General features: G+C 32.0%; 1 protein-coding gene across 1 annotated transcript in view; it reads left to right on the top strand.

Annotated features, from left to right (window-relative positions):
• The window catches only part of LOC123718860 (SCY1-like protein 2), a 68,937-nt gene that overhangs the window by 37,518 nt on the left and 18,813 nt on the right, over window positions 1-12,606 (top strand). The window contains exons 2-4 of the mRNA XM_045675796.1: window positions 6,131-6,355; window positions 9,060-9,224; window positions 11,274-11,394. Coding sequence (XP_045531752.1) covers window positions 6,131-6,355; window positions 9,060-9,224; window positions 11,274-11,394 — 511 coding nt within the window. The remainder of the gene's footprint in view (window positions 1-6,130; window positions 6,356-9,059; window positions 9,225-11,273; window positions 11,395-12,606) is intronic.

Genomic DNA, 12,606 nt, shown 5'->3' with positions numbered 1-12,606 from the left:
CAGGATATATACCATATGTATATGTAAAGGTCAGAGTGCCATCGACTGGAAATCACGTGAAATAAATTGTCCAAGTGTCAATTTACAGTCAGAACCAGCAGAGACAAAACCAAATCGATTGAATAATGCAAGTAGAGAGGCGTAGAGAATGTGATTCGCGATCCCCAAGAAAAGAGCCAAAGGGGTTCGCACTGGTCGCGAGACGGTACACGTAGAAGAGGAATAACCCACGAGATGGGAAGACGAAGTTAAATGAACTGCCAGCCACAACCAGACAAGAACAAAAAAAGTTTATACATAAAATACACTTAGTATTTTTTTAAATTGTGTATACTTATTGGAAATTGGGTATTATTGCTACATTTTGCCCTAGAAATGAAGAAGTGAATTTCATGCTTCGTCCATTTGACCCAATTTAGTCGAATTGGCTTGATTCTCTCTCTCTTTACGCAGGTAAAGATAGAGAGAAGAAGTCAGAGAGTCATTGCGTTTTTTTTGCGTTTTCTACAAAAAGTTCTATGGTAAGTGTTCAAAATCCTTATTTAATTAATTTGCTTGTTCCAAAAGCGCAATTTTTGACCGATCTTAAATCTTTATATAATTTATATAAAACTGTCGACTTATTTTAAATGTAACTTAATAAATGATCCTGGTGTAGTTCATTCATACTTGTTTGTCTTGGCTATGGTAGGATCAACAAGTTAGAGGTAAGGATGATCTTACTATCACATTATATTTTTGTAAGGTTCTAAGATGTAGGATATATAACGCGGAAATGTTGGAGGAGAGTGGCAAATAAACACACTCGCAATTGCTTGAAGTGCCGCGAGCGCGTACAAATTTACTTAGAGAAGCACTATTTACGCGTGTCTTGCGCATCCTTATTATTATTGCATGGGAGACAGATATATTTAATTGAACACTGGCTGAATTAAAAAGATTTAGGTTTTATAGTAATAAGTTCTCTATTGTTGTACTCAGATACTGTAAAAATTGAAATACTTAAATAAAAACATCTTCTTTTCAATTAATCAATATTATAATCAATTATGAAATAGTTTGCCTATGAATGAATCATTGTTAATCAGTCCTACAACATTTAAAATAAAATGGAATTTATATGAACCGGGACCCCAAATTTAAGCTCATTGTAATCAAAACTCATCTTCAGTTTTATTGCTGGTTAAGAACCGGTAATAGAATTATCATGAATAAAAGAGTAAACAAGCCACCACCAACACAACACTTGACTAGAGCGCGGTGATGTCACTACAAAAACTGTTCTGTGCTCGGTGAAAGTACGATCTAACGGAATATACGCCTTTGTCATGTTTAAGCCCAGTACATATGACATGCCGCTAACACAACTTTTATACAGATTTCTGGATAAAAATTGCAAAACGGCTTGCATTTAACTATTGAAAAATTTAAATTTATGGGATAAGTAAAAATATATTTTTATTTATACAAACTTACCTAAACACAAATCAATCTAAATTATTTGTTCCTTTTCGTGTTAAAATTATAATTGTCTTATATTATTGCTCCTGGGAAGTTACGGGTCCTATTATAAAATATTCCCTATATCAGGAAGCTGGGACACATTATTTTTTATGTATTTGGTTAATAAGAATAAATTATTAGATTTAAGACATCTTAAGGTGACACGACATTCAATGACAGGGCGATAGGAATGTAGGCTAGGCTCATCGAAAGAAAGACAGTTTATGTTGTCAGAAAAGATTTCAATCAAATTAATATCAACTAATTTTATTAGAAACCAAAACTTCACAGGCTATGTAGTATTTGTAGCTATTTGCAATTTATAGAATATATTTTACATAAATTCTAAACTATGGTAGTAAAAAAAATTAAGTAAAATGACATAGGGACATAAGGTTTTACTATAGAACCTTTATGTCAAGGGGTAAATCGTTTCAAGACCGTAGACCATAGAAGACCATAGAAGTTCCATACGTAAAAGAAGACATTTCATTAAGAATCGACCACTTAATAAAATTTTAAGGCATGTTTATCGCATCGTTCAAATTTTTAGGGCGAATAAAATTTTATGTACCCATTAAAGTAAAAGGAAAGCCGACACTTTTAATATAAACACAAAAAATCTGCTAAGCCGTAAATTTAACCTACCCACTACTTTAGTGTGAAGGTCGTGTATGATCCAAGGAAAAATGTTTCCATTTTTAAGACAGCAACGTCTATGATAGGCATTTTTATGAGACCTGTCCAGACACTGCTATGAAAAAATGTAGAACAACGGCAAATAGTTTTTACTAATGTTGTTTTTGATGCACTTTTAAAAGTTTATTGTAAACCAGTTGAACTTGAATATAATGTAGTCATTTTGCATGATTTTCATGTGGAATATAAAGGAAGTGGGTCAAAAATTGTCTGTTTCAGATATGTTCACTTAAATTTTTTAATATTAATTACTTTCAAAAATTTGAAGCAATAGTTATAGTGTAATACATTTTTATAAAGCCCATAGTATGCAGATTTAACAAATATAACATAGTACGTTTTATGATTATATTTATGTAAAAAAGCGACAGTTTTTTAAATTCGTCGATACTTTTGACAGTTGCCGATGTCTCCCAGAGCTTTAGATTTGATTTAACGACATATTTCTGCAACTCATCAATAGAAGCGCGAGCTTAGGTCATTTTCCGGTCTGATGGAAGAGGGCCCTTGAAGTGATACTACGAAGGCCGGGAAACCTGATTACAGTAACCCAAAGGCTAGTGTCTAGGCTAGTATTGGCCAATAGGCATATTGTCAGTTATGGACAAAGTGTACGAAAATGCTAGTCAGAAGAATCAGCTGACACCTGGCGCTTGAGCAACCACCTGTACGGCTTTATAACTCGGTGCAGTTTCGAGGACGCCCTCAGGAGCATCGAACAAGCTCGAATAAAATAAAATCATAGCTGTGATATCGCTCGATATAGAGGGCGTCTTGGACAGTGCCTGATGGCCTCAAATACTACGACTGGTGTAAGAGAAATTTTCAACAAAAATTGATTATGAATTGATATCTCCAGAACAGGAACATCATCAGCCCTCATGTACGCCGCGGCTGTGTTAATATAGCTATCACAAATTCGTGATGAATCTAAGCAGACGTTTGACTTGACAGACGCGTATAGGAAGAAGGATTTTTTTTAAAGGAACCTTAATTGGTTGGATTCAGAATATTTGGTAACTTTACCAAACTCCCATGCCATCTACTTCTTTTGAGAAACTCGGAAAACCCTGTGTATTTTATCAAAACTCGTCAGAATCAACTAAAAAAATACAGCGCTTCTTGGTGAATATTGAACACATTTACAACGCCTTTTTTCAGGGATTAAGTTCAATAGGAGAAGGGAGAAATGCAAAACTCGTGGACCATTCTGATAGTGATACAAAATCTCTATACTTGTAGCTCATCAATAACGTAAGCCAGAGCAAAATGCTAATGGATCACGAGGAATTAAGTAATTTCATTGATTTAGATTTAACGAAAGCGCAATATATGTATTTAAGGAGTCAGTTACCAACGAAAGCGTTTAATATTCCCACTATATTATAAAATACAAGAATTTAAATAGAGATGCTATCCACCATTTAACTTTAAATATTTTATGAAATAAATATTACTAATCATAGATTTTAAGTACTTATTGAAATATGTATGAGCTTTATTATTGTTATTTAAAGTAAAGTAATGAAAAAAATAACTTTTTATTCACTATATTGTCAATAAGGAAATAAAATGAAGGCCATTTCTTTAAACTGTTGTTTTTATAATTTATTTATACATACATACACTGCTTTATTTGAAGCCCTATGCGTGTGCAAAAAAACAATCGTCTTTCTTGGCAAATACAAAAGTTATCGATTGTTGATATGACACTGACCTCGATTTGCCATAGTGCACTGGCCTTGTGCTTCTTGGTTATATTATATTAAATATTTGGGCTAATAATAATAATTATTTTATTCTATAAAGTTGTGTTAAAGCTAATGTATGTCTCACACCGAAACATTTATTGCTCACAAACAAATCTAACTAAACTAAAATTCATAAATACGTTACATTCCGATTTAACAGACAATATTTGAAATGAGTTTCATTGTTGAAAGTTTTAGCAAATCAAAAAGTACTTTACTAACTAAACCCTGTTCTTTTGTTGCATTTTTTTACCCACGCTGGTCTCCACAATAGGGCATGTCCTTATTGTGTGTGACTAGACCTTTTTGAGTTACAACAAAACAACAAAAACTTAGATAAATTTGAGCGAGCGTGATGTATAAGGGTGTGTATGCACGTGCGTGAATATGGAAATGGCTTCGGTCTCCGTAAACTAACTCCTCTCAATCCAGGCCTAGATGATAATCGTGCGACAGTGACAAAATAAAAAAACTTTGACCAGTTATTATTATTAAAGTATTGGTTCAAATTGTATAAAATTTGAAATACACCTTCTCAGAGCCTGAGCTTGGCAATTTCAGGCGTCTTGATTTTTCCACAACGGACAGTCAACTGTTTGGAATATAAAGGTGATCATACCGCTCAGAAAGTTGCCGTAAAAATAATAACATTCGAATCAAATAAAAAAAAACAAAAATGACTCAAAAAAATATCTTATTCACGTACATACCGAGATACTTGTTTTTGACAACGTATCTAACTGGGGTATAGTTTTAGGGTTCTTATTAATAAAAATATATCAATCGAAGCATTACTTGAACATTCATTTCAGAATTTAATTTTACTGGCGATTTTTATTATACATTGGAACTTGTTGTATTTTGAACTTTGTATCTATATTAATATTATAAAGAGGAAACATTTGTGTTTTTTTTATATGTATGATTTTATAATAAACTACTGCAATGATTTCAAATGAAAAATAAATATAGGAAAGATTTAAGACACTGAAGTTCTACTAATAAATCTCTTCTCTAATATTAAAGAAGAAACTTTTGCTTTTTGAATTGTGGTATTTATTTTTTAACCATTAATAATAATTAAGCTAAAAACCTGGACTGATTAAAAATAATCTTTTATTACCTACTTGAAATCAATAATTTTTAAGACAAAGTTTTATATTTACTAATGTTATACATTCTACGTAAATGATCGTAACGAATTTAAAAATATTAGATATAACTATACATTCGTTGTAAAATCTGTATATTGATTAGAATATCAATGTTTGTATCTAATAATCTGAAAGGAACTTAATAAAAACTAAGAAAACTAAGTAAAATAAAACTTTTTAATAATAATATATATTATTGTCCGACTTAGTAGACTTTCCACTACCACGAGATCAGTATCTGGGCATTGATGCTTAGTGATAAAAGGATTTGGTAGGTTGAAGACATTGCTCGGTATTAACAATCAAGCATTGAGAAATTGACATACTAAGTATCTTGTAGAATTATTTAGCTGCCAGAATTATTCCCTTAAGTATATCTTGTTACTAATTCGTAGCCAGTAAGAGTTCTTACTCAACTGTTTCCTCATTTAAGATCTAACGTATCAGAGGCACGAGCGACGTAATATCATATTCACGATGCCCAGTTCCAAGTGTGCCTGATGTGAGCATTTCTATAACGGACATTTTTCTTCACTTTGGTTCAAAACATATGTAATTAAAATATAATATTGTTTTGTTGATTTTAATTTCAGCTGTTTATTTTTGATTGATTTTTTTATACGGAACTACATAATTATTTTTACAATTAACACTTATAAAAACATTTTGCGTGTTTGATCAAGATAATTAAGAAAAATAGCTTACTGAATTTAAAATGTAAAGTAATGTAATAAACTTCTATATGCCGGCCTCAATGCAGGCATACCGCAGAACTACAATAATGATCCCGCATCCTATTTCAATAATGAGTTTTCGTACCACGTTATTCGAACACGACATCAACGCTATTAGAAGAAATACATCTTAATTTTGTTCGGTTTTTAGATAACGTTTTAATAATTGGAATCGCACTTTGTTAGAGAGTATGAATGACAGTATTATCGAGTCAAACATCTAACATCAGCATCGGCTTTAACTAACCCTGCTAAAATGTACACCATTAAAATGAAATTTTATTTACAGGAATGTTCCGTCTTCATGTTTGACAAGCGAGTGGTGGACAAGCTGTATCGTCCAAAGCGCAAACAACTTATGCTGGACTGCCTCAAGAACTGCGTACATGAGCTACAAGAACTAGCTCACCCAAAAATGTTGGAAATTTTGCATCCTCTAGAAGAAAGTACATACACAGTGGCTTTTGCTACGGAAAGAATTTATGCAAGTCTTCACAATATCCTCGCTTGGCATGTAAGTTCCTTCAAATAATAAATATTATAGCTTTAAAATAAAATTACTTTTTTATTAACAAAACTTGTCACAGCCTCTACAGCCTCTCACTTTCCACGCCATGTAACATCATATTAATTTGGCATTCATATAATTTATTGTACGCCATACACATTCTTAAGTATTGCGGTTATATTTGTGAGTGTGATATTATGGCGTCCATGCGTTGGGTTGTCTCTCCCCCTAAAATATGGCGAGGGGGCTGATGGCTGGCCATGCGTGATACTCGTGAACGGGTGCTACTTATGGTGACTGGTCGTACTTGAATTCGTGTATGGGGTGATGTTAGTTATTTTTGACTATATACTTGCGTGTTGTCCCCACGAGAATGTAAGTGCGTGCTGCTATTTCACCATGGCTCCTGATGTCATATGGAACATGGTATGATGGTTGCAGCTCCTTACAAACGTGTAATACAAAAAAAAACTTGGCGATTAAAAAGAGTGGCGGAGAGTTTTTTGCCAGTTCTTCTCTTCCGTTCTATGCCCTTGATTTGAAAACTTTTTGCAGTAAATGTAAAATTAGAAGCATTTAATGTATATTTCTTTTATATTGACGTTCATAAGTGTACATTGTGTTATATATGAATAATGATTTTTACTTTTGGCTTTTGACTTTTTACTGCCATCAATAGACTAGGTTACGACTATTTTATTTACGTCACTCTAATCTAATTATAATATAGGTTTATGTCCAACATCACCTTTCTATTATTTTTAAAAAGTCCTAAACTTTTCACTTTCGGATTGTTTACGAAAGATTATTACACGGCCTTAAGATCTTTTTTGCTTCATTGTATTCTTTGAAGTGATTACTTTTGTCAATTTTCAACAGAGCTGATAATGTGTTCCAATTAATACCATTTAGTTTCATTCATAGCCTCGGTAACGAATCAATTAACTGATGTTCAATACGGACACTAAAAGTAAAAATTGTGAAAATGGTGTTTATTGATTTGAGTAAAAATTAAATTTTATGTTTTACTATGTGATGTTTCAATGCTATAAAATTAAAATTTATAGCTATTTTACTGAGCAGTGTTAGCCTAGTGGCTTCAGCTTGCGACTCTTATCCCTGAGATCGTAAGTTCAATCTCCGGCTGTGCACCAATGGATTTTTTTTCAATTTTTTTCATTTAACATGCACTCGAACGGTGAAGGTAAACATGATTATGAAACACATTCAGACCAAGACCTAAAGAGGCTCTAACGCCACTCATTGTTATTGTTCTTTTATGCTTCTGTACATAATAAATATAATACTAATAATATAAACTAATAATACATAAAATACTACGTTTTTTTTAAATACACTCATGTCATATAATACTTTCTAGTATAGAGATTTATTATGGTAATAGTAATTTATTTTAAAAATTATGCCTCCCACACAAAATTACAATATTAAATATTTTCGTGTCGTGAACTTATATAATTTTTATATAAAACTTAAGTCAGTACAATATAAATGTATACCAGATAAATTTGGAAATATTAGAAAAAAAACTAATTATTATCGGATCCGTATAAGAAAATAAACATTCATTTTTAATAAAAAAATATTGCTTTCGTGTTACTACAAATATCAACCTTGTTACTTTTTATATCTACGGTCCGTACCGAAGCGTAGCACAATGTCTACGGCGTAGCAATCGTTTTATATCTCTTCATCATATACTAAACGCCGAATCTTAGAATTTTTGCGATGTTTTCAGGGTTATATTGAATTTTAATTTTAACTCAGATTCTGTAATGTCTATAATTATATATTTCTAAAATTAAAGTAAACAATTTACTATTACAAACTATTTCATCGGCTGCTACATTTGGTCTCATATGAATGTATTGCATTCGTGCTCGTTGATATCCAGGCAAGTACTAAGAGGCAGTACAGGCAATCAATCACTACCTTTCCCGTGAGATATATTACACTTAGTGGATATTGATGGAAGAGTTTTAAAGCCGAGAATACTGGACATCGATCATGAAGATGCTTTTTTAACAATTTATGAACGATACATCCATTAGAGTATATATTATCTGTATCTGTTTTTGTTGCATTTATGTCAGCTTTTTTTATATTTTAACGTTCGACTACATAATTAATTATTCAGAGTTGATGTAGTATGTACGTTCGTTAAAGTTGGTACAAAAAGCCTTAGCAATAATTTCTTTGTTTTCAGTCAATCAGATATCTAAAATTAAACATTACTGAGGGTATATCATAAATTTATGAGACTTATTATATTTATAAAAAAAGAAATACTGTTGAAATATATATACTTAAGTAAACTGTCATAATGTTAACTATTAATACTTAGGCTAAATATTCAAAATTATTATATTTTGTTTACTTAGGGAAATAATTATTTAAGTTAATCGATTTTTGATGAGCTATATATATCTTTCAAAATATATAGTATTTAAATAATAAATGTATCGAAATATATCTATCAACGACACTAACAATAGAAAATATTTACTCTCATAATTTTCCCCTAACGCGTCAAAAGAAGTACAACTTCAAATAACTTAAATGTTGACTATGGCTAACTTCAGGTGTCGGTTTTTTGGGACAGTGCGCGCGCGTTTCGTAAATCAATTTAAAAATCAACGTAAAAAAAATCAATTTAATTAGTTAAATAAAATTATCTTTTTCATCGTAGGAATCCTGCCCTATTGATCCAGAGGGTCCGTTCCCTGTGATTCCGAACCCCAACCACCTGGGCCCACCTACGGTAGAGCCGATGCCAACTAGCAGCACCACCAGGCCACCCTTCGCTAGGGAGTATCACTTTCTGGATATTGAAATACGACATGGATTTCATCAGGTACGTAAAATGCACATAAGGTTTATATCGCAGTAAAGTAGTTAAATCAGAGAATTAATTGACAGTTAATTAAATATCGATATTTAATCAAGTCGCTAGCATTTTGATTTAAATAAAGCAGCGTCGAAAACGTTTAACTATCTGTCTGATCGAAAGCCAGCGTGTTGATTTGTTAATGTAAAACGAGGTGGTAAAACATGACTCCGCCATGATTATTTCATTTGTTATCTTATTTCGGTGTGATCGTGAAGAACTGAGAGCTTGGAAATTCCGTGTTTTGCTTTATTGTAAATGGTTAGGTTAGGTAAAGTTAGGTTAGTGTTGTTGCCTAGAAACGTTTAGGAAACTCGTTAAACGTTTCGTTCACTGACTTGTCTGACGGAACTTTAGCGATTCGATTGAATATCAATTTTTAATTAACTGTCTAGAGATTCAATTAACTCTCTGATTTAACTACTTTACTGAGACATTTATATTGTATGCAATACATAACCACAAATGCTCCTTGTGGGCTTAAATCTTTATATTTATAATTTTATTAAAGTACATGAACATGTATGTAATATACATGTATACAAACTACAGATTATATACTTACATTCGTTTTTTAAATTTTTTGAATATTTTAAACAATTTCCTTCTTTCCTCTAGTCTAGAAAGCGCTATGTTCTCATTCCCCATATCAACTTAATTTAAAAGAAAAATAAATTGCGAATTTCACAATACCTGGTCCGTATTACATACGACGTTTTTCTTTTGATATGACACGCACTTCACATAAGAATAGGCATAATCAGTGAAACATGTATTTATAGATCAATTAAGCAAGAAATGTTTTAATTTCGTGCCCGCATGTTACCAGCGACTCATGATAGCATGAACAGCTAATGTTTCAGTGTGGAATGAGGCAATCTGATGCAGCCGTACAAGAATAAAAAAAAACTATAACTTACACTGTTTACAACACAACTACAATTCGTGACGGATACCATGACTTCACTACGGTGTCCCAATTAGTTCTAGGAAATTAAAATTAACATGCTTACTTGTAATTGATATCAGTAAAAACCGGGGTATCCCAAAATAACAATTGATCAATATAACAATACAATATCGCTTAATTAATATAATATTTATTAAGAACATTGTTGGCCTAGTGGCTGGAAGATGCAACACACAACTCTGTCTTTCCAATGATGGTGAACTTCAAGATCGAGAGCTCCAGAAATCTCCTTAGTAATAACAGCGAAGTATTAAGATCCCAAAGGTGGTCCTCATTCCAGACGAATAAGATTAAACTAATATTTTTTGTCCCTATCACTTTATTATAGCTTTGTATAACGTTGCGGTCAGTACTGGTAATGCCTGAAATAACCGCAGAAACCTCGCTAAATGGGATGTCATACCTATGACTTATTTCAGAATTAATGCAGTATACAAATCATTCATTCGGCTTTTATTTGATTCAGTGTTCAATACCTATAGTAGTGGAAGAACCAAAAATGATGACCATTTTGTATTTATTTTACAATATGAACTCATAAACTTGTACATATCTCATGATCATCATCTCATGTCATGATCTCCCCTGGCATGAATTCTAGATCCCCTCCCCTCCCCCCCCAATGTGAAAAATTTGTTGTAAAAAAAATCGTAAAGTTTATTTACAAATCCTCCCCAATGTGAAAAATTTGTTGTAAAAAAAAATCGTAAAGTTTATTTACAAATCACATTAGACTGTTAGTATTAGCGTACTGGTGATTACAAAATATACAAAGGAGTGGAAATAGTCAAATTAAAACAAGTCTTAGTCTTTTCCAACTCAAAACAATTATATCGGAATAGAAACCCCAGTTTCGTATAGCGTAGGCCCTGGTTTAACAAAACAAGATGGATAACTTCACTTTCCATATTGAACATAGTTTCCAGCTCTTGTAACTGAAGTTGAGGCTTTCAATAATCATCTAAAATTTATTTATGGTGTTTATACATTAATTAATAATCTAATATAATTCTGGCTATAACGCATAACTTTTTGAACGTCTCCAGATTTCCGAGGCACTTCAATACATGCACTTGACAATGCGTAAGATGCATCGCAATGTTTGTCCTTCCAACATCCTCGTGACACGACGAGGCGTATGGAAGCTTTTTGGCCTCGAGTTTGCTGGTAAGTTATTTTAACTAAGCTTTTTAACATGATAGCTATAGCCCTGAACGGGACACTAAAGAACTAAAAAAATAAAATATAAATTGTTTAAAAAAAAGTAAGGTTAATTTAAATTTGGGATCAGTCGTTTAAGTATATTATCCTCGTAGATATTACCGCGACATGGAGTGTAATTACTATTTAGAAATGCAGTCCATTGCAATGACACTTATAAGGGAAATCTAATGTAGTCTTCCCGCTATCACCGTTTTGAATATTCGTCCATATTATTTCGAAAACTTTTACGTACGTGTATGTTGATTGCGTGGTGTAACTATGTGGCGTGTACGATGTTAAATTTGTAATATATGCAAAATCTTATTATTAAAATATTTTGGGTAAATTGTTACGGGGTTGTAAGCAATTTTTCATCCTTCTTATATTGGAACAAAATTGGTTAAAAAACGAATTATATTACATAGTATTTATTTTCCACAAATTTCTCTAAAACTTGAAGTTATATCGTGATGATTTTTAATTAAATCATGTATATTTCAAGAGTTCAATATATTTAAAACGGTTTACGTATTTCTAGAGGAGCCATGCTTGCTGCATTATCGTGTGACGAAGACCATAATTTAACGTTTGTAGGCTCTTACAAACATTTCGTATAAAAACGTCTTCGATTTAAAAGTAAGAAGGAAAGTTTATTGCCAGTTCTTCTCAGCCGTTCTACGGTTTTCGTAAGAGAACTAGCAGTAAATGTAAAATTAGAAGCATAAATATTTTTATACTGACGTACATAAGTGGTTTACTTGAATTATATTTATATTGTTTAAGGGTAGGTATTCGATATCGATTATTATATTAAATAATGTCTAAAGAGAATCAATGATCTTTCACGAATGATTATTCAATCGATTTCTGATACACTTACCCGTAACTAGTAATACAATTATCGTCTAGTATCTTCGCATGCGACTAGTCAAAGGAGATTAATTGAATGAAATTGTAAAATTTTGTAATTATCACAAATTTACCAATATGCTATATATAAGATTACTGACTGTACTTTTTGTATGCAACGCTGACGATTCAGTTCTTTTAATGGTTGTAACGTTGAGTACGATAATTTGGTACCTCAACGTCTTTGTTTATGGCAACTGTTGTTATAAAATAATTCATTACATTCGAAGATCTTTCCTGGATAAGGATGAATATCCTTATCCAAAA

Source organism: Pieris brassicae, chromosome Z (assembly GCF_905147105.1).
Source record: "Pieris brassicae chromosome Z, ilPieBrab1.1, whole genome shotgun sequence".
In the NCBI taxonomy this organism is placed as follows: Eukaryota; Metazoa; Arthropoda; class Insecta; order Lepidoptera; family Pieridae; genus Pieris; species Pieris brassicae.
This window is presented reverse-complemented; position numbering and strand designations above follow the sequence as displayed.